This window comes from Scardinius erythrophthalmus (genome assembly GCF_964197995.2).
Source record: "Scardinius erythrophthalmus genome assembly, chromosome: 21".
NCBI classification, from domain to species: Eukaryota; Metazoa; Chordata; class Actinopteri; order Cypriniformes; family Leuciscidae; genus Scardinius; species Scardinius erythrophthalmus.
Window position 1 is genome coordinate 16,159,670 of NC_138241.1, and position 23,722 is coordinate 16,183,391.

At 38.2% G+C, this 23,722-nt stretch overlaps 2 protein-coding genes across 2 annotated transcripts; one reads left to right on the forward strand and one right to left on the reverse strand.

Annotated features, from left to right (window-relative positions):
- Positions 1 to 15: 15 nt before the first annotated feature.
- sav1 (salvador family WW domain containing protein 1) lies at positions 16 to 9,371 on the forward strand. The gene is made up of 5 exons (XM_081351970.1): positions 16 to 731; positions 1,610 to 2,068; positions 4,303 to 4,573; positions 4,668 to 4,817; positions 8,271 to 9,371. The coding sequence occupies exons 1-5, from the start codon at positions 638 to 640 to the stop codon at positions 8,482 to 8,484; spliced, it is 1,188 nt and encodes a 395-aa protein (XP_081208096.1). The 5' UTR covers positions 16 to 637; the 3' UTR covers positions 8,485 to 9,371.
- A 1,676-nt stretch (positions 9,372 to 11,047) lies between these two features.
- Positions 11,048 to 22,544, reverse strand: atl1 (atlastin GTPase 1; the record flags this gene model as incomplete). Its single annotated transcript, XM_081350872.1, has 14 exons — positions 11,048 to 11,158; positions 11,276 to 11,290; positions 12,294 to 12,725; positions 12,806 to 12,877; positions 13,002 to 13,058; positions 15,553 to 15,680; positions 17,014 to 17,152; positions 17,233 to 17,325; positions 17,442 to 17,498; positions 17,934 to 17,984; positions 18,101 to 18,205; positions 20,164 to 20,298; positions 20,415 to 20,665; positions 22,511 to 22,544. The coding sequence occupies 14 exons, from the start codon at positions 22,542 to 22,544 to the stop codon at positions 11,048 to 11,050; spliced, it is 1,680 nt and encodes a 559-aa protein (XP_081206998.1).
- Between the last annotated feature and the right edge of the window lie 1,178 nt (positions 22,545 to 23,722).

Consider the following 23,722-nt stretch of genomic DNA (forward strand, 5'->3'; position numbering starts at 1 on the left):
TGATCTGGGATCAGTCTGCTGCGGGGAGTGAGCTATCTAGAGAGAGGTGATCTAGGAGCGGTTAAAGACACTTGCACGTTGTACAATAATGCGTATAAAAATGATTGTGTGCGTAGTTGAACGGATACTCTTTAATGCGTTGGTAATGTTAGTTCTTTTTGGGATAAACTAGTAAAGCTCTTGAATCTGAAAATAAAGTGAACTGATCTGTAATCAGGCAGTTGGAAGTTAGGGATCCAAACAGCTGATCTGAGATCAGGTAGCGGGGGAGGGATCCAGTGTAGAGCTGGTCTGGGATCAGGAGGAGATGGTGAGGGTTGGGTGGACACATTCAGCTGGTAAAAGTTTTCGTGCGCTTTTCTCTGGGCGTAATTTGGACAGCGCGCGCGGGGAGCGCTAATTAGTCGTCGAAAAATATTCGTAATGTTCGACTAAACACTGAAAACAACGGAGCGTTCGCTAAACGCAAACTCGTTTGTTTTGTGTTAATGTTTACAGACTGTAGCCATGATGACTCGAAATTAGCTATCGGGCTACGCTCCGAAATGGTCTCGGTTCTGCGTGTCAGTGCGAATCTCGATCCGGATTTCAGGATGAAACCGAAGTCTAATCGGGCCAGAATTGATTCGGATTAACGATGCTCTCCAGAAAGAAGAGTAAAAACGAAGCGTCCAAGCCAGCCGAAGTTCAGGGCAAATATGTGAAGAAGGAAACTTCCCCGCTTCTGAGAAGTGAGTAACTTTTAAGTCAATATGCCTTACAAAACCCTCAAATAAATAAATAAATAAATCTGCATTTTTTTATGTAACGTAATGTGGTCATTCGGTGCATGTTGAGCTATGGAACTTTTAAAAATGAAAATTAATTTTAAGTATCGATGTTTCATTGTAAATTAATTAAGTCTTTTAAATACAAGTCAAGCTTGATGACTTACAGTACAGTTACATTACATAGCCTAATCAGCCAAATAGACGTCTATCTTTTGCATCAATCAAAAGATATGTGCCATATGCTCATTAATATTATAAATATTATAAGTAACGTTTGAAGTAGAACTTTTTTTATTTTTGTTTTTTATTTTTTAATGTTGCATAGTTCTTTAACTCTAAGTCAAAGTAGCAGGGCATAATGGGGTAAACAGTAACTCAAGGGACACACAAAAACTTTCAGTATTAACCTTCCCAATTAGAAGTGTGGTTCGCATAGTATAGTCATAGGCTTTGTATTGGTGGAGGAAAAAAAATAGAAATCCAATTATTTTCACTCTTATTTTTGTAAGTTTTTAATTATTATTTAAATATGTAATATGCTTTTTAAAACAATATCATTAGAAATATAAGTTGTTGGACTTTAATTATAAATGCCATAACTTGCATTGGGGACTTGAGAGGCAAATGAATCTAGAATTTAGATTTTCCAATCTATCTGTGCACATCTGGAGCAACTTAAATTTGTATCACTTTAGCACTTTTTGTATTCTGGATGTAAAATGGATGTAAAATTTACATTAATCTTAAGCATTCTTTACAAATTAAATATTGTTGAGTATTTTTTGATCCACTTAACCCTAGGTTTCTCTTTTCTGCCTCTCGCTTGTTTTTTTTCTCAGATTTAATGCCCTCGTTTATCCGGCATCCAACATTTCTTCGGCGTGAGCCCCCATTAGTGGAGCCAGTTCCGGCGGGGGTGTCTGGTGCAGGTCCGTATTCCTCTAGTTCTGTTGGGGACGTTAGCGGCCCCAAGAGTTTCCTGCGCAACGCACCTCCACGGACCCCCCTCGAAATATCCCGCAGGGAGAGTCATCGGCTTTCTGCCCCACCACACCTTCATCGCGATTACTCCCCTTCCTCGCCATCCTACATCAGCGATGCTGGTTCGGTGACGGAGAATGGAGATGGCGGCCCGTATTACTATCCTCCGGAGCCGTACTACAATAACCAACCCAGACGAGCCCACAGACAAGACCACTTTAATGAGAGCTATAGGTACTATGAGCACAATGAACTCAACTACCCACGAAACCCAGGACAGCCCCAGACGCCCCAGCCGCACAGTCGCCCACCCCCAGGTGAGGAACATATCATCCTGTGTGCATTCACACTCGCATGCATTATAATAGACTCCTCATGAAATAACAAACATGACTGTCGCTCTTTACTATAAATACACTGCCATAGACTGTCTCTATTTATGTGACCATTTATGCTGTTGACTATATGAGACCGGGTGTGCCGCACATCCTGAAAAGTAGGCAAAAGCATTTCGATAAACCCCGCCCTCTCCATGTAAACAAATGGGACTTAAGCCAAACTTAAACAATCAAATTACACTTCAAAACATTTTTTTTTTTTGCAAAGATGGTTTCTGTCATTTTAGGCAGTTTTTATCACACTGATGTAAGTTAAAGTGTTCTTTAAATAAGTTTGGTTTTATTGATTCTTTAAAGGGGTCATCGGATGCCCAATTTCCACAAGTTGGTATGATTCTTTAGGGTCTTCATGTAAAGTTTGTAACGTACTTTGGTTCAAATTCCTCAATGGTTGTGTAAAACAACACCCTTTTTACCTCCTCAAAAACAGCTCTGTTCACAGTGACCCGTTTCGGTGCATATCTCTTTAAATGATAATGAGCAACTGCTCACCCCACCCCTCTCTTCCATGGGGCGTGTGTCGACACAAGACACGTAAAGTGCTGCCTTGACGGACAGCATATAAATGGCTGAGGGCGGAAATATGCTAATACGGGACAGTCCGTCAGTGGTTGTGGGCGGAGCATGAGCAATATGACATCATATTGCTAGAAAATCCAAACGGCTTGATTATTGAGAGTGTTTAGACTTTTTGAGGATTAAAAAAAAGGAGTGAATGGATTTTTTTCATTGTATGGTGGTTGTCTACACACTGCAAAAACACATTTATAGGCAAACACCATATGAAAGGGAATTTTGCATCCGATGCCCCCTTTAAAACGGGGGTGTGACGTCATGATTGACAGCTTCTCTGAGTGAAGTAGTCATGGAGGCAGCAACAGCCTTTTTTGGGATATGACTAGTTGTATTTACCTTATTTTAACAAGCCTTCAGTTGTACTACCATCAGCAGACATCAAAATTGGAGCAGTCAGGGAAAAAGATTCTGCGGGAGTGGCAGACTGTGCAGACTCACTATAGGCTACTGTCTTTATGTTGTTTCTACGTTAATTTGGAGATTAAATGTGACATTATTAAAATATAAAGATATATTAAAAACTGTAATTTTAGGTTTTATTAATTGTGATTAATTACAGAAAAAATTTGCAATTAATAAAAACTAATTTATATATATATATATATATATATATATATATATTGTACATTAAAATTGTATAATATGCAGATGGATTATTGGTTCCCTCCAAAAGATATGCTCATGATTAGAGCTGAGTGATATAGCTAAAATTGTCCTGATATTATATATATTGTTTTGATACACTACTGTGGAAGAGTTTGGTCAGTAAGATTTTTTTAAATATATTTTACAATGTAATTTATTCCTGTGATGGCAAAGCTTTATTTTTAGCTTCATCCTTGATGATCCTTCAGAAATCATTCTAATATGCTAATTTGATGTTCAAGAAACATTTCTTTTTATTAACTATATTGAAAACGGTTGTTCTGATAAACATCTTTTGTGGAAACTATATATATAATAAACATCAATATTTACCTGCATGTATTATTTACTGAACAGCATTTTAATACAAAAAAATGCAAGTGAACATTTCTGAATGATGCAAGTCCTCAGCATAGATTCATAGAAATGAATCAAACTTACCAACTCTTAACAGCATTTTGCTACTGAAGAATAAACAAGAGATAAGATAAAGTTGACAATATTGCTTTTTATTACCAGCAAATTTGTCACAAATATACATAAATAAATATTAATAATTTTTGCCAGCCCTACTCACTAAATTTTTTACACACACTTGTGCTCAATACACACACTTTCTCAGCTGTCACTCTGGTGCGGTATTTCTCATTGTGTGTGAGATTGACAGAAATGTGGATTTTTCTTGGTTGCCCTTTTCTTCACCCTGTGTGTGTGTGTGTGTTCCTTGTGCTGGACTTTTCATAGTCTTCTGGGGGCTGTTGTTTTACATTTGACCCTGCAGCTGTGACTTGTTGTTTTCTCCCCATCTCTCTCTTCTCCATCATCTCTCACTCCTCCTCCTCAGTTTTCAAATTGAAAATAAATTTAAATACACAAAGAAACATTTACTGCATGCAGATCTGTAATACTTCGCTATGTATGTGCTTTTCTAGCGATCGGCCGTGTGCCAGCAAAGTCGGTGGGTAATCTGACGACGATGAGTGGAGAGGAGATGGTTCTTCCTCCTGGCTGGACTGTTGATTGGACGATTCGAGGCCGGAAGTATTACATTGATCACAACACAAACACAACACATTGGAGCCACCCACTGGAGAGGGAGGGGCTTCCGCCGGGCTGGGAGAGGGTGGAGTCGGCTGAGTTTGGAGTGTATTATGTTGACCACATCAACAAACGTGCCCAATACAGACACCCCTGCGCACCCAGGTGAGTGTCGAGATGTTCCAGCACATTCTGAGACTGTTTGGTGCCATTTTGTATCCAAAATACACATGCAACCTCTGCTCTCACTCTACCTCAGTGTTCCACGTTATGACCAGCCCCCTCCCCCGCCAGTCACCTACCAGCCCCGCCCACCAGAACGCAACCAGCCCGTACTGGTGCCGGCAAACCCGTATCACACAGCCGAGATCCCAGACTGGCTGCAGGTGTATGCCAGAGCCCCACTAAAGTAAGTTTCACAGTCATAGTCACAGACAGCCAAACCCTGAGGTGCAGCAATCTAACAGCAAACAGAAAACTCTCACATACACTCCAATCTGCATCACAGATGGCCGCATTAGTGTACAGCTTTGTTGGTTGTAATGGGAGTGCTTTCGTTTTGAAGTGTCATGCCACACTGTATGTCTCCAGTGTAGGCATTATGCAACTGTAGATTGTTTACGGTTGCTGAGCAACATTTCCACTTGTTCAAAGCCATTAAAAAACAGAGTTGCAACAGTCCGCTAACTTTCACAGGAATTGAGGAATGCGGAAGTAACTTGTGTCGTGGTGGAGAAACCAATAGTTCCAAACACTGAATAGTTCTAGCAATGAACCCCATTCATTTCAGTGTTTCTCAAGCACACTTGCTGGTAAGTTGAAGAAATGACTGCATGTTTTGGCATTTTAATGCATTAAAGGGATACTTCACCTCTGGGATGATGAATGTGTATTTAAAATAGGTCATTTAAGTAGAAGAAATGTGGAGAAATTTTTGAATTTGGAGCTTTCTAGACTGAGAAAAGCCAGAAAATGTATTTTTGGCTTATGTGGATGAAAGACAACAACTCCCAGAATGCACTTGCTTCGCTGCCTTAGGAGGCCACGCCTACCGGTTAGAGAGCACAGTTGAAAACAACAAGGCTAGCCTAAGTAAGTGATGAGTTTGCCAGGGATTTAGAGACCCAAAATGTCCGGGATTCGGCTTTTGCGTTCTACAGTCGCCATTCATCATGTTTACTGTGGCGAGCAGGACGAGGCTGACGGCCGCGGGAGAACGGCGCGAGGCCGGTGGCTTCATTACTGAGACGCGCCGGGTCTCGCATCTCTCACGGAGGAGCGGGAATTTTCTTAGCAATGTTAAAACGCACATCAACCGATCACTTATTTAGCGTTCATGTAAACACTACAGTCAGATTCACCGATCGGAATTAATTCAGTTAGATTGAAACAAGAGGTGTGCATGTAAACAATGAATGGCGACCGCAGAACGCAAAAGCCGAATCCCGGACATTTTTAACAGTCTCGCCCGCCGGACAAGTCCGGGAAAAGGAAGATGGTAACCCCTACTTACTCAGCTTTCTCCTATTATTCAGCTTTCTCCACAGAACAAGAACATGCTAGCTTAGCTTCCAAAGAAAGACGGCTGATACTGTGTGCATTCTGTGAGTGAGATCCCACCCTCTATGGGCGGGTTGAAAACATGCGGAACAACGCCATCTACTGGCTGTAGTCTTTAGCCTCTGGACAGAAAATCCTCCGATGACGCAAAATGACGATTTTCAATTTCATCCGCTGTAAAAAGCTGTATAAAGCTCCTAGATCACTTATAATTTTCCACAACTCATGTTGTCTTGAGTTTTTTGTCTACTGAAATTTATTGGAAAGATATATTTTTTTCAGAACATCCCAAAAACACATGAAATAACTGTACAACCCACTGAAGACATGATAGCTATCCCTCTCAGCCTCTTCATTCCTGTTGAAAATCAAAGATGGCGCTGCTGTGAATAAGGTCTATAGATAGTTCGATTCTAATTGCAGATAGATTACGTGAGCAACACTTAAATAGCTACCATAACTAGATACTAGCAGCTTTTAGTCTTTCTGCAATCTTTCTCTCCCTGTAGGAGGTCAAATGAGTTTCTATGAATTGCAATAGGTTGCCTTGCCTTGGTTACTTGGGTTTGCTTATATTCATTAATATTCACTTGTTAAATAATAACTTATGCTTATAAAATAACATTAGGATGAGAGTAATTAACCTTTTTAAATTTAAATAAAAAAAAAGTGTTTGATGATGTCTAAATGTATATTCAAATGCAAAAACAAAAAAAAAATAAGTAAGCTGTTATAAATATATATATTAAAGACCAATAATATATATTAAACATTTAATTTTTAGACACATTTATAGATGCCTCTAATTTTTTTAAACCTTTACTCCATTTTAACCTTAAATACTATAGTAATTATAATATTTGAACATATTTAAAAAAAAATATATACAAAAAAATATTAAAGTATTTTTAATGGTCATTAATCTCCTCAAAATATTAAATACATATTATTGAACTATAATGTAGTACATTAAGTTAATTGATAAAAAGTTACACTTGAGATGTTCGGTCACTTTTGATTGCCAAGGAGTATGAGTGTGACCAAAGTAAGGAATATGGGTTAAACTCAAGAAAAATTATCTTGTCTCTTTATCACTCCCCAAATGCTACTGTAAATGTCATCAGCGTAGTAATTAATGCACATTATGTATTAATATTTACCAGAAATTGCTGCAAATACAGTGAACCTGCCGTCTATCCTGCTTAAACCCATTCAAACAGAAGTTGTTTGGAACTATCGAGAGCTCCATGAACCACGTGGCGCTGAGAACTGTTTTTCATTGGCTCTGAACTTCATAATAGAATTCAACTGATGTGCAGTCACAGGTGGTCTCCTATGTATATCAGCTATTTTACATTTTTTAGGGGACTTCAAACATGACTCTTCTAGAGTTTTGTCAGTTTGATTCTCATATTTAATGAAAATGTTACAGCGCATTTTTATTTGAGTATTTTCTATATACTATTATAGTATTAATTAATATTTTTAATATTCAGCTCAGGACTAAAAAATGTTCATCCAATCATTCCATTTGTTCCAAATACCTGCTTGTCAAGTCAACATATATATTTCCATACCTCCTCGCACCCTGCTCACGCAGACATCACGTCATCAGCATGCTCCGTATGCAGAGTTGTGGACACAGTCACCGACTTTTACAGTTCCTCCTGAACCAAAACAACAAGCTTATGCTGCGTTCACGCCATATCATAACCATAATTATGAGATGGCGACCCGTGATGTTCTAGCTGGAGCTGTTCGGATTTAGGCGTTTCTATGTCAACACTATCCGAAATGAATCTGATGCAGTCAGGTGGTAGAACTAAGAGCTCTGTAAGTTGTTTAAGTTCTTTGAAACACGAGGTAATATAACGCTGTCTTTTGTCTCGTGACGCTTTGCAAACTCTGCTGTGCGTGTTCATGTGTTTTGAAGGAGGCGTGGCTTAAGAGAAGCTCTTTAGAGACTCTCATGCTTTCAAAGCTAGCTTGCTGTTGCTAGCCTCTCCAAAATTGCATACCCTACCTACCTTTATGCAGCCAAAGTGTATCTTGAAAGCTTGGTTGGTTTTAAAAGGGTTTTCATCTTTTATCACCAAACAAGAGACCACTAGGTTTGGAGACCTGGGTTTCAGCAGTGACATCAGCCAGAAGAATTCTTTTATTGAAGAGAGCCAGAAAGTTTTTTCATTGGCTGCTTCCTGGAAGCCACCAGAGGCTGTAAACATGTCGTGATGATGGAGTCTTGTACAGGCCAGTGTCATTAACCTTCAGCCTTATCAGTGTGTGTTTGTGTTTGTCTCAGGTATGACCACATCCTGAAGTGGGAACTCTTCCAGTTAATGGATCTGGACACATATCAGGGGATGTTGAAGCTGCTTTTCATGAAAGAGCTGGAGTGCATCGTTAAATCCTATGAAGCATATCGACAAGCGCTGCTCACCGAACTTGACACACGCAAACAGCGGCAGCAGTGGTATGCCCAACAGCCAGCCAAAAACTTCCCTCCGAACATGTGACTCGTACGAGACACACCAGCGTTATCAGTGCCTTAGCTGCTGATGCAGACTCTCATTTACTTCCTCAAACAGCTCCAAATATTAACGCCCAAAGAGACGCCACACAAAGCATGTTGGAAACTTTACACTATTACGCCTATATAGATTATCAGCCATTATACGGCTGTGTGTTATGAGTCTGTGCTTTGGTTTTGACTGTGTGTTGTGAATGTGTTTGCGCATGTCAGGACTCGCTCCTTCTTTATGGCATTGTCTGTATGGACAATCATAACTATCAGTTTTCAATGTTTTATGTTTTGTCGCAATGGTAGTTTTGCTTTTTGGATGAATCTCATAAAAAAATGCATCCAGTTCACATTTTACCCCAAAATATATATATAAAAAAATGGAATTTATAGAAAAGAAAATTGTAAAGAAAATGAAGCTTGTTTTAGGATTAATAACATCAGCATAAATGAATGGTTTTACCATTAAATTATAAACAATAAAAATCACATTTTTTTGCATTACAGTAATGAGAGATCTTCATGGTGCTTCATTTTCTGTAAGTAAATTATATATTCTTGCTTTCTTGTGATTTTTTGGGGTGAACTGTGACTTGAACATTTTTGTGAGGTTCATCCTTTCATATCTGGGTGGATTCCTTTTTTAAGGAATTTGCTTCTTATATTTAAAGATGAAACTTTCAGGCTGAATCGTCACTTTGGGTGAAGTGATTGTGCCTGTGGCATTTGGGTTTTTTCAAGAGGTTATTGCCTGTATTTTTCAGTTATAATGATGTTTGTAAAAACTATTTTAAGCATCAACACTAAATAAACCAGGATCTTGTATTGTGCGCATGTGTGAGAGGATGTTCTTCCCAATTAAGATTATACTTTTCTCACCTCTTTTCAAAGTTATTTTTATTTTGATGGAAGTAGAGAATACCTAATTTTCTATTTCAATCCTTTAATCTATCTATCTATCTGTCTATCTTATCTATCTATCTATCTATCTATCTATCTATCTATCTATCTATCTATCTATCTATCTATCTATCTATCTATCTATATATCTATCTATATATCTATCTATATATCTATCTATATATCTATCTATATATCTATATATATATAAGCCCTTCTTCTACATCTCTTTTGGACATCTTGAGTAAAGACAAAGCCACTTGAAAACAAATGCAAAATTCAACATTTTGGAAACAAAAATAGTAGCATCACAAAGGTACCTTGGGCCTCAATTCCATGGATTTTATCCTACGTCAAGAGTGAGGAACAAATCGGGATTTATAAAGGAAAAGGCTGACGTGAAAATGTTCTAAATCGTATACCAACGGAAGAGCATGCGTACAAGCTTATTGTGCCTAGATCAGTATTTAAAATGTTCCAATGTTGTTTATTAAAATGTAAAATTAAATAGAGTATCATGTCCAGTATGAATTAAAGTATGTAAATGAGCAACATATTAACTGCTTCGTGATAATTACGTAACAAAATTAATTTATGTTCATGAATTCCTGAAATTCTTAGTGCTGTACTTCTGATGAACCATAAAGGGATATTTCTGGGTGATCAGTAAACTGTAAAAAAATAATTTTCAATAATTTGTTATCACAAATCAACTTAGATAATTACTGTGGTTCAGATAGCATAATATTTAGAGTTTCTATTGATTAAACCCAATCTCCTTTATGTGTCAACTCGAAATTTTAAGGAAACCAGGTAACTTTCTTTTTTAAGTTAAGATAACAATAATTTTTTACAGTGTAGATGGATTTGATCCGCTTACATTTAAGATGAACTGCAGTTTATAAAAAGGGATGCTTTTAGGATCATTTTGTGCGTATGGACAATTTATAAAATCTAAATTTTGGAAACTATCATACGTTCACATCAAGGATAATTCTGCACACATAAATGTAGTCATTCATGAGCATTAGCTGAACACATTTTATCCTAATATGAGCTAACAAAACAATTTATTATACTATAAATGTCAGATTTTCTTGGTGATTTAATGTTATTGAAACAAGCTTGGTAATTTGTCTTGTCCCATACAGGTAGGCTTTTTTAAAGGTTTGATGTCTTTGAAAATGGTTAAGATTGGCCTAAATATGATGGGATGGAAGATCACTGCATCACGTTATTTGGCCCATGATTATGACTACAACTTGTGTTTTTAAACATGTAGTACTTTATTCCCTTATAAATAGCACTGAACTCAACGTACAACATCCATTACAAAATAAGAACAGACTCCTTTCATGTGAGTGTCAGAGAGAGAAACAGTATTTACAGTGAGAAGATGGTAAAATGGTGATTCAGAACTAATACCGTGATTTATCACAATCAGGCGCAAATGGTACAGTCAGACCGAATCTTTTGAGTCTCGTCGTCGTCTGACTGTGGGCCTGAGCTGTAGGTGGAGGATGTTGCAGTGTAGGTGATGGTGACGATATGTTTCTGTTGTAGCAGTAAAGCATTGAACAGTCCCGTGCCTCTTTCTCTCTCTGACTGTACGCTCCACTGTCACTGTCCACAGTGCATCTGCGTGAAACTGTGTGGGGTCAGTTTTGTTTCTTGTCCTGCTCAGGCGGTTGACCAGTCTGGTGTCCAGGGAAGGCGTGGTTATACAACTGCCTGTGGTTTGCTGCTACACTGTACAGCTTATACAGAGCCTGAGCGAGAAGGACAGGAAGATAATACATGTTAAAGTGAGATGTCTCTTTCTGTTTGTATGATGTTGTGGGACTGTGATTGTAAGAAGACAGATAAGTGTGTGCAGGTACAGTTACCTCATTTGTGCTTCCCTGAAACAAAGAGATGAAGAAAGCAGTTAACAAACTTTAGTTAAAAAAAAAAAAAAGTAACCTGATTTTATACAAATAAAATCATGAAATGACAGAATATTCAAAATTCTGTGAAAAAAAAAAAAACTATATATATATATATATATATATATATATATATATATAGTATTATATATAATATTATATTTTTTATATACAGTACCATTCAAAAATGTGTGATCAGTAAGATTTTTTTCTTTTTTGACGCTAAGATCAGTTAAGAGCTTTGCGTCACAGGTATAAATTACATTTTAAAATATATTCAAATAGAAACCAGTTATTTTAAATAATAATAATATTTCACAATATCACAGTTTGTACTGTATTTTTGTTCAAATAAATGCAGCCTTGGTGAACATAAGAGATATGTGAAAAAAATCTTACAGACCCAAAACTGAATGGTATACATTCAATATTTATATAGATAAACTATCTCTAAATACATAAAACTGCATACAAATTAGGGTTCAATTATACTGTACAATTTTAAACTGCATGCATGGTATATTGGTATCATGTTTGTTAAAGGCACACTATGCAAGATTTGTACCTTTAATATAACAGCTTCGAAATCATTTCGATGGTAAACAAGCTCATAGTAGGGCGAATCATCCTGATAGCAAAGCAACCAAACCAGCAATGCAATTTTGAGAGGTGGCGCCCCGACAAATCTTGCGAAAATCACGACTTGCTTTACGGCACAACATCACATACATCAACAACATATGAAGCAGCCTCTATGGAAGACACTAGCACACATTTCAGACGTGAATCATGGCAGAGTCGACGAAGAAAACGAAGAAAGCGCGGTCGAAAGAGTGCAGAGGCGGCTATTGAGTGGTATTACTACAGTAACGTTAAATACAAGTACTCCACAGCGACTCTAGGGGGCGCTGTTTGAGAAAAACAGACACTGCATAGTGTGCCTTTAAGTATTTATTTCCTCTTAAAGATTGTGTTGTACCTGATCCCACAGCGCTCCGGCCACCTGGTCAATGACGGCGCCCAGTTCTCTGTATTCTCCTGAGTAGCGGATGTACGCCCAGGTGCACAGAGTGATGAGCGCGAAGCCCAGCACCATGTTGCAGACGCTTGCGATGACGTCCACGCCCACGAACCCCGTGATCCCTGCGGCCACGTACATCACAAAGATCACCACGAACAGCGTCGCGGGTGTGCGTGCCGCGTGGAAGATGTTCTTGGAGTCGTTGTGTTTGATGTACTGCACGAACAACTCGTCGATCTCCGTCTCCAGCTGCAGCAGGTACCGCCGGCTGAACTCCTCCCCGCCCATTTTCTTCACACTGCGAAACAACGCCAGTGACTCCTCGCGGATGTCCAAGTGACGTGCCTGGAGCTCGCTCGGGGCGAGGAAAGGCCGATCTCCTCCGCTCACCTGGGGGCGTAAGACACACGATGAAGATGAGTCGCACTGATATCATAGGACAAGAAACCAGCTGTCAATATCACACTTACCACCTCCATCTTCCTGTTGTATAGATCTTTAGCTGCAGCCACTGCGGCCAGATTATTGGCTTCTGCTGTGGCCTGTGCACACAAACACAGCCTAACACTGTCATACTGCAGGATGATAATTATAGCTCTCGGGTGAATTCACTGCATGTAAGGCTTTGGGAGGGGAATGTTTGTGCTGAAGGTTAAGAGGTTGTACCTGTAACATGGATTTTGGATGTGGCAGCTCCTCTCCCTGGTAAATCTTGATATATGCCTGAAATCATAAACAGCTGTTCAGTTCACTCTAAGAATTCCAAAAAACTAATTATACTGTAACAATTATAAAATCCATATAAATTAGGGATATATTGGTGCTTTATTGGTTATACAGTGAGGAAAATAAGTATTTGAACACCCTGCTATTTTGCAAGTTCTCCCACTTGGAAATCATGGAGGGGTCTGAAATTGTCATCGTAGGTGCATGTCCACTGTTAGAGACATAATCTAAAAAAGAAAAATCCAGAAATCACAATGTATGATTTTTTAACTATTTATTTGTATGATACAGCTGCAAATAAGTATTTGAACACCTGAGAAAATCAATGTTAATATTTGGTACAGTAGCCTTTGTTTGCAATTACAGAGGTCAAACGTTTCCTGTAGTTTTTCACCAGGTTTGCACACACTGCAGGAGGGATTTTGGCCCACTCCTCCACACAGATCTTCTCTAGATCAGTCAGGTTTCTGGGCTGTCGCTGAGAAACACGGAGTTTGAGCTCCCTCCAAAGATTCTCTATTGGGTTTAGGTCTGGAGACTGGCTAGGCCACGCCAGAACCTTGATATGCTTCTTACAGAGCCACTCCTTGGTTATCCTGGCTGTGTGCTTCGGGTCATTGTCATGTTGGAAGACCCAGCCTCGACCCATCTTCAATGCTCTAACTGAGGGAAGGAGGTTGTTCCCCAAAATCTCGCAATACATGGCCCCGGTCATCCTCTCCTTAATACAGTGCAGTCGCCCTGTCCCATGTGCAGAAAAACCCCCCCAAAGCATGATGCTACCACCCCCATGCTTCACAGTAGGGATGGTGTTCTTGGGATGGTACTCATCATTCTTCTTCCTCCAAACACGTTTAGTGGAATTATGACCAAAAAGTTCTATTTTGGTTTCATCTTTCTCCCATGACTCCTCTGGATCATCCAAATGGTCATTGGCAAACTTTAGACGGGCCTTGACATGTGCTGGTTTAAGCAGGGGAACCTTCCGTGCCATACATGATTTCAAACCATGACGTCTTAGTGTATTACCAACAGTAACCTTGGAAACGGTGGTCCCAGCTCTTTTCAGGTCATTGACCAGCTCCTCCCATGTAGTTCTGGGCTGATTTCTCACCTTTCTTAGGATCATTGAGACCCCACGAGGTGAGATCTTGCATGGAGCCCCAGTCCGAGGGAGATTGACAGTCATGTTTAGCTTCTTCCATGTTCTAATGATTGCTCCAACAGTGGACCTTTTTTCACCAAGCTGCTTGGCAAATTCCCTGTAGCCCTTTCCAGCCTTGTGGAGGTGTACAATTTTGTCTCTAGTGTCTTTGGACAGCTTTTTGGTCTTGGCCATGTTAGTAGTTGGATTCTTACTGATTGTATGGGGTGGACCGGTGTCTTTATGCAGCTAACGACCTCAAACAGGTGCATCTAATTTAGGATAATAAATGGAGTGGAGGTGGACATTTTAAAGGCAGACTAACAGGTCTTTGAGGGTCAGAATTCTAGCTGATAGACAGGTGTTCAAATACTTATTTGCAGCTGTATCATACAAATAAATAGTTAAAAAAATCTTATATTGTGATTTCTGGATTTAATTTTTTAGATTATGTCTCTCACAGTGGACATGCACCTACGATGACAATTTCAGACCCCTCCATGATTTCCAAGTGGGAGAACTTGCAAAATAGCAGGGTGTTCAAATACTTATTTTCCTCACTGTAGATTTTCTTTTTAATTTACTGAATATTGGGTATTTAATCTAACACTCGTAGATGTAATCTTTAGCCAATTTTAAAATTAATATCCATTTTTATTGTACTGTATTGTACTGTATTGTACTGTTGTGATGACTAAATTCACTTGTAGCATTTAAAGGATTAATTTTATTTTTTATTTTTTAGACAATATAGTATAATATTGTGTATTATATAAAGACAACCATTTAGGGTACAAAAACAGTACAAATTTGAAATATTATTGCAATTTAAAATAACTGTTTTCTATTTCATTATATTTTAAAATGTAATTTATTCCTGTGATCAAAGCTGTATTTTCAGCATCAGTGTCACATGATCCTTCAGAAATCATTTTAATATGCTGATTTGCTGCTCAAGAAACACTTCTCATTTTAATCAATCTTTAAAAACAGTTGTTCCGCTTGATATATTATTGTGGAAACTGATACATTCAGGATTCTTTGATAAATGTAACATTTATTTGAAATAAAAAAAATTGTAACAATGTAAAAGTCTTTAATGTCACATTTCTATGGCATAAAAGTATATCATTTTTTTTTGATAAAAACTGACCCTGACTGACCCCAAAAATTTGAAGGTACTGTACATATATTTAATATAGAATTTTAATATTGGCCACTATGTAAGAAAAAGAATTTAGCGCTATCTGACTTTTAATATTGTTGAATGCCTAATGAATAATGTCAGTTGGTTAATTTATATATCATTCCTAGTAGTAGTGATTTCACAGCTATCAAACCTATCACCTTGAAGTACTCCAGGAGTCCACGACAGGTGATTTTGCTTCCATTTATCTCTTTCACATCCAGGTTTTTGGGGCGTAGTAACCATGGAACAAGCACTTTGAGATTATTGGTAAACTCTTGATCGATCTCTGAAACACATGATTGGAAATAGGTGTTTTTGAACACTGCTTTTGTACTTCATGGCCAGTGCTGGGTAGATCACTTACAAATTGTAGTCCATTTCTGAATTCAAATTACATGATAAACATTGTAGTTTGTAACGTAATCATTACACATTTTAGGTAATATAGTCTGATTACTTTAAGATTACTTGACTATAAAATATAAAGTTGACCTAGTTTATAACATTTATTTGAATAATATAATCTTGTACCATTTTGAAAAAAAGAGAAAGATTTTTTATTTTTAATCAACAGCATGAAGTGCATTAAATATTACATTACATCAGGGTTTCCCTAACTAGGGTTTGGGAAGAAGGAACTGTAGGGGGTTCATAAATTTATGACAAGTTAATAATTAGTTTAATCATACAAAAAAAAAGTTTAATTATAAGAAATACATCATTTGAGAGTAAAAAAAATCAAAACACTAACTAAAAAAAGTGTGGCCTCTCAATTTTCCATGTAATTATAGTCACCTGACTAGTGGCCGGTCTGTGTGTGCAATTCCATAAAACTTTTGAGAAAGGAAAAGATAAAAGATAAAAAACAAGAATTAGGGAGAATCAATGAATTCTGAATAATTTACTGCCATTTTGTGAATATTAAGTGATCAATAAAAAGGAACTGTATTCTGATTTTAAAAATTAATATAATATAATTAATTACACGTTTGTAATTTTTGGAATCTGATGCACGGCCCGAGTGAACGCTCCACTCATTTACCGCTCACGCTCACCGAAGTCGCTTAAATCCTGCTCTAACAATATTTTTTTTATAGAATAGTATAGAATTTCTTGAATAAATCTCTCAATTCAAGTATGCCCACAGATAACAGTTATGATATATGTGGCTTTAAAGCAATATAATATAAAGTGGTGTAAATAAACGTGACGTGACTAGATAATGCCAAATTGCAAAGCTCATAATTGAAAAGCGAAAGTGCTCAGCACATATTTATGGCGGCTTTGGGATGTTCATTAACAGTATATCGCTGCAAAGATATTTGAAACTTCTTTTTTAACTCCACACTCCCTTTCAATTTCGTCTCCTTCTTCATTCTTAACTTTGATGTTTACTGTGCATTTATATATATAAGGTTCGGCACTTCATTAAAACAATATTTGAACTCCATAACCAACATATCACAAGGAGCGAGCAGCCCTGATCAGAATCTGAAGTACTACTGTTCCGCTCTGCTCACATGCTCTGGTAATCAGTTACCACCCAGCACTGTTCATATCATAGTATAAAGCTGCTAACATATCTTACACATGTTTGAGCTCTGCATCTATAGACTTACCCCTCAATCTGCCATCAAAGTGTGGGTTTGTGGCCACCTTGAGTCCCGGGTGCGGCATGAGGAAGCAGGAGATGTTGGTGAAGCAGGAATGAATGTGTTTCCTTACGTTCTGCAGCTCCTCGTGTTGATTCTCTGAGATCTACACATAAACGCACATTAGTGGTGGTTCTGTTGGAATTGTTTCAGAATATTCATGTTAACCTTTCCATAAATATTTGCCTTTAATCTTTTCTCCAGGAATTTCATCCCTCCTTCCTGTCCGTAGGGAAACTCGTATGGAAAGCTCCAGTCCCGCACCAGAAAGATCATTGACTTGTGAAATAACGCAAACCAGATGATTAGTGACGTTTATTTCTACCGGTATCAGGAAAGTACATTCTGTTTCAGAATCATCAGCACTAAAAGAGGCTGTCAGCAGAAGTAAATACCTGAAATGGTTTGAGGAATGTTTCTTCCATGGCCAGTCTGCCGTATTCAGTGAAAAGCTACAGGTCAACAAAAACAAAAGCACACGACACGTTAATTAAAAACATACTCAAAAGTGTATACAAATTCTTTTTATAATTATTTATATATGGTTTTTTGTTTCAAATTACAAAAATGTCTGCACTCGTGACTCAAATGTCCTTTTTAGGATGTTTGTTCAGTTCATACCAGCGTTTTTTCTGTTTATATGCAAAAAATGATGGCTTACAAGCTCGTCTGGTTTATCTCATTTCAAGCAAAGCACCCAGCAATAGTCATCATTAATATTGTATTGATGCATTTTTCATTTTGTATTAATTTTCTTTATGAGATTTTATCTACTTGTAAATGCACAGCAATTAGTACACCGTGTTTTATAGAGCTTTGCAAATACATTTTGAATTAAATTTATTACGGTCTAAAAGTCTAATGGGTGGCAAAATGAGTCTCTATACCTGCAGATGTTGAAGATCATCTTCCTGAACATTCTGAGATATGTTATACACCTACAAAGAAAGAAAACGACAATCCTGCTGAGTTGAACTAAGAATATGGTAAACAGGAAAGTTTAAGGTCACAGCTTTTTAGGAGGGTGTTTTGTGTAATGCCGTTTGTGTACAACCTGCATAGAGCTGATCATAGTACTGAGGGCAAACACAGTAGCTGAGTCACGGAGAGTGGACTGGCTGTCGAAGGTCCCCTGTGTGTCCATTAGCAGCACTGCCACCTACAGGCAACAGGACATAATGCATCCCTCCCATATAAAACACATACTAAAGGCCCTCATGAAATTTCCTCCCATGTTTACACAGATATGTTAGATTATAATTATACTCAGTGTATTGAGTATACACTACTGTTCAAAACTTTTGAGGTCAGAAAGTTTTTTTGTTTTTTTTTAAAAGAAAATTATACTTTTATTTAGCAAGGATGCATTTAATTGATCAAGGGACGGTTTCCCGGTCAGGGTTTAAATTGATCTTAATCTAGAATACTTAATCATGGGTTTAAAATGGCTTTCTGAAACATTAAGTACAGATTACTAACACCTGGAGTCCTAAACTAAAATAAGATTAATTTAAGACACAACTGAGGTTTGCCTATAAAACATGGAATGAACCACGCAATCTTAAAATTTAGTCCTGGGCTGAACCCGAAATCGTCCCCTATACCCTCAAATAGGGTGTTATTTGAGGGGACAGCCATTTGTAGTGGTGTCTGAAACCATGAGTGCACTCATTCAATCCCACATTGCACCACAATAACGAGTGCACAGCTGATGTACACTCAACAGCTGTCCGAATTTGCTCACTCCTCTTCATTCACTCCTTCAAGTGAACAGTATTAGTGGACTAACTAAGGGAATAGTGAATGAGGGTTTAGGGGGCGATTTTGGGTTTCAGCCCAGTCTTATTCCAGGAAATCAGTTTATTAAACTCTGGACTAGACTAAGTCTAGGACTATTTAAAACCATGACAGGTTTAATAATCTGATTTACAAGGCTATTTTAGTCTAGGACAATATAGGTTTAAGCTCTCTCCGGGAAACCGCCCCCCAAAAGTGCACAGTAAAGACATTTATAATCTCTATTGAACTTTCTGTTCATGGAAGAATCCTGAAACCCGTTTCACGGTTTCCACAAAAAATATGAAGCTGCACAACTGTTTTCAACATTGGTAATAATAGGAAATGTTCTTGAGCAGAAAATCAGCACATTAGAATGATTTCTAGGTGACACTGAAGACTGGAGTAATGATGCTGAAAATTCAGCTCTGATCACAGGAATCAATTACATTTTAAAATATATTCAAATAGACAACAGTTATCTTAAGCTGTAATAATATTTTAAATTATTACCGTTTTTACTGATCAAATAAATGCAGCCTGGGTGAGCATAAGAGACTTAAAGGAACACTCCACCATTTTTTTGAAATAGGGCTTATTCACTTTCTTTTCTACATTTAGATAGGTGGGCAAATGCATTTTTGTCTCAGTGCATGCATTGTTTTAGTTTGACAGGGTCGGCGCTAGCTTAGCTTAGCATAATGAATGGAATCCTTTGTTGCCAGCTAGCATGTTCTGAGTAAAAGTGATATAAAAAAAAAAAAAAAAAACACTAATTACTTCTTGTGGCCTGCGTATTCACAACAAGTACAAATAGCGATGCAGATTAACACTAGGCGATTTCCTAGGCAGATATTGACTTGGGACTATATTAGGGGGAAGCACAGGCGAAGCACTGCTACTTGGGCGCAGAGATATCACGCCCAAGTAGCAGTGCTTCGCCTGTGCTTCCCCCTAATAATGTCCTTAATATATAAGTCAATATCTGCCTAGGAAATCGCCTAGTGTTAATCTGCATCACTATTTGTACTTGTTGTGAATACGCAGGCCACAAGAAGTAATTAGGTGGGTTTTTTAATTTTTTATATCACTTTTACTCAGGACATGCTAGCTGGCAACAAAGGATTCCATTCATTATGCTAAGCTAAGCTAGTGCCGACCCTGTCAAACTAAAACAATGCATGCATTGAGACAAAAATGCATTTGCCCACCTATCTAAATGTAGGAAAGAAGGTGAATAAGCCCTATTTAAAAAAACAGTGGAGTGTTCCTTTAAGAGACCCCAAAACCTCTGTATGGCAGTGTAGGTAGGTGTTTTAGGTAGGTTAAAAGGAGTCTTACCTTGCTGCCATCTGGTTTGTCCACCAGGAAGACCTCACTCCAGATCTGAATCCCAGTGGTCTCCCGCTCTGACCCTCCTCTCCATGAGAATCCCGTCAGCGGCTCCTCGGGGTCCCCCAGCCACTGATCACTGGCCTACACACACACACACACACACACACACACACACACACACACACACACACATTGCATTTGAGACTAGTCTGAAAGCATGTTTTTACACTTTAAAGACGAGTTACAGGCAATCCGACCTGGCTGTACATGTAACGCAGCATGAAGTCCATGAGGAAGGATTTGCCCTTGCGAAACGCTCCTGCCACAGAGATGGCCACCACCTCTCGGTCTCTGAGCTCTTCAGCCAGCAGGATCTTGCTGAGCGCCGCCTCGTCCAGCTCAAACGAGTGGTCATCCTTCACCACCAACACCTGCACTGGACGGGCCCGTCCGTCTGTCTCCTCCTCCTCTGAGCTCCAGTCATACACGTTCTTATCTCCTAAAGACCCTGAACAAAGACACATTTAAATATGTTACTCCTGCAACCGCAGTGACTGTCATAGTGCTAACCATAGACGTAATATCATCCAGCGCTGTAAGCAAACCGCAGCTGATAGAGACGCCATGTACTGTTGATGATCTTAAAGCTGCTGCTTTTAAACGCTTTGCTCCGAACTATGATGGAGAATTTCAATATCAGATGACGAAAAAAAGTGTCACTGTTTGTTAGTTGATGGGAGCAGTAGATTGCATTGTGTGCCGTGTTATTTATATATATTTTAGTTTTTATTATTATATATTTTTTTGATATTTTTCAGTTTTAATTTGAATATATTTGTCATTTTTACTATTTAGTTTTAATTCATTTTTATTTCTGTTTTAAATTTTATTTATTTAGTAATTTTAGTGCTTCAAATTAGGCTTATTTCAGTTAGCTACAAAGGAAACTTTTCTAATTTACGCTCAGTTCAAGTTTTTCAACTAATATTTATATTTTGTTGTAAGTTGTGTGTATGTGAGAGAACAACATCAATGAATTAAGTGAATTAATGAAGCATTAATACCACGTTATGCTTAAGATAATCATCTGTTTGAAACCAAATTAGGCCTAAATTCAAATCAGAGATGAGTGTTCACAGCACAAATGCTACGAGAAAACATTTTAGAGACAAAGACTCTCTTTTCTTAATCTAGCATTCTCCAGGGAGAAATGGTGGAGTCACGGTTTAGCAAGGTTTAATGCAGCTGACAATCCTAATGGAGGTTTACTGATGATCTTGACCTCTGTCATCAAGGCAAATGTGATATGGTTCATTATCAGTTTAGAAGTCCATCTCTTTCACTTCTCAGACTTCCTGATGTACAAACAACTGTTAATGTGTTTTTAAGCATCATATAGGAATGTGAACCAGTAAAACACCGGGTTGCTCTGGGGGATCTGCCTGTCTCATTGATGCATTAGTAAAGCCTTTCTTAAATGCAATTGAACATTAATGGATATTGACAGGGGAATGAGAACATGTCTAACATAACATATTTTCAACCAGGGCTAAAAGGATAGTAGTGGGTCAGATTCAAATGATAAGGATGTGATGAGTCTGTTCACAGCATTACATTTACACTTTTGCCATTGGGTGGTACCAGAATTTCACCAATGCTGTCCCAACACTGTAAATTATTTATATTCAAATTGCCTTGTAGAGCCCTCTCTCATTATGTCTCTCTCTCTCTCTCGCTCTCTATCTTGTCATATTCACCTGTTAGGGCCTGTATGGAGCAGTAAGCATCACACGGCAACCGTATACATTATATAAACCAGCATCTCCATACAGGCCTGTAGCAGATGTACAGAGCTCTGCTTATTTGGGTCACTGGTTTCACTTCACACACTACCAAAGGACTTCTGATTTTAACCACTGCAATGAAGAAAAACTATGACGCGTGATCTCATAAATGCACGAGGATGAATTCCAGAAATGAAGCATATTATATTGACCGGAATGTGTAGGAAATAAATAGGTTGGTGCATTCGCAAACGACCAAGAATTTGCGATGCCATTGACTTTACAGTACTGCAAATGTCACACTGCTTTTGTACAGCAGTAAAATAGCTGTCAACACAAACACACACGAACTGATACAGGGCGGAACAGGGCTGTGGTCCGGACCAAATCAGCTGATTTGGACAGGGAGGAAAATCATTGTTTTTGTCTGTGTATATTTATGCGTGTTCTTTAACATATAGACAGAGTATCTATGTAACAGCATCCTCATAATTTACAGAATCACACATTAACCCGTCTCATAGGGTGTCTCGCGTCTAGTTGGTTTATTGTATTAAAGATGGACTCACCCCAGCTGTCTCTGTCCTTTTTGTCTCGTGCCATGTCGCACTGGGTGTTTTGTTCAGTGTTCGGGTCGGGTCTTGTCGGTTCGGTTCTAAACAGCGATCATAGGACGAATGCGATGCTGGAAATCAGTGATGGAGGCTCATTCTCATCTGAACCCGATATGCAGCGCCCCGTTTGACCGCCTAGTGGCGCTGTAGCACGGTCGGTGGTAAACATCTATATGATATGAAATCATAACTTAACTGTAAAGGGCGGGGCTTAGAGGCTCTGGCTTTGTCTCTATTTGGTCATACGGTTGGTCTAAATAATAGTTCTCATATTTTTATTGTATTATTTAAATTGCCTGTTTTTGTTGCTCTCATTGATTATTATCCAGACCACTGCTGAAGTCAATCGCGTGGTAGGCTATTGTTACTTTTCACAGCGCTGGAGTGTCAGACATCAATATACCTAGAATAATAGATTTAAAATCATGTGCTTTTTACGCATATGTATCTAAAACAACAACTGAGATTTTCATGTGGCTTAATGAAAGATTTGGCTAACTGCGTCGTTAAGCATCAGGAATGATTGTGTCAGGCAATGTGTTTTGTTAAACATTCGTTTGTTACATTTAAAATAACATTGCTTTTCTATTTATTTAATATGCTCTATTGTTTATTTGCTGTACCCGCTGTACCGGTGAATTTGCAAATAACTCTAGGGTAAAACGTTTATGAAAATGCATGCGGTTGCGTGACGTTCGCCGAAAAGGTCTAACGTTATTATAATAATCATTGGAAATAGTAAAATTCCTAAACTTCTACATATGTGGCTCAGTAACGTTATATCCGTCAGATGGCGCTAGGTGAACACTGTAGAGAAGAGAAGAGAAGAGAAGAGAAGAGAAGAGAAGAGAAGAGAAGAGAAGAGAAGAGAAGAGAAGAGAAGAGAAGAGAAGAGAAGAGAAGAGAAGAGAAGAGAAGAGGAAAGGAAAGGAAAGGGGGCCATAACTCAATGAGTTTTGTCAAGTTCAGTTTCATGCACTAACGTTATACATAGCAATCTACAGTTAGGCTAACAATTTAAAAGACGATGATTATGAAAACATAAGCTTACACATCTTACATATGAAGACACTAAAATAAATAACAGTTAAAACTATATATCCTTTTCCCACCATTATTTATTTTGCAGTATAACTGTCGGTACCTTGTCACTGTCAGTACAATGGT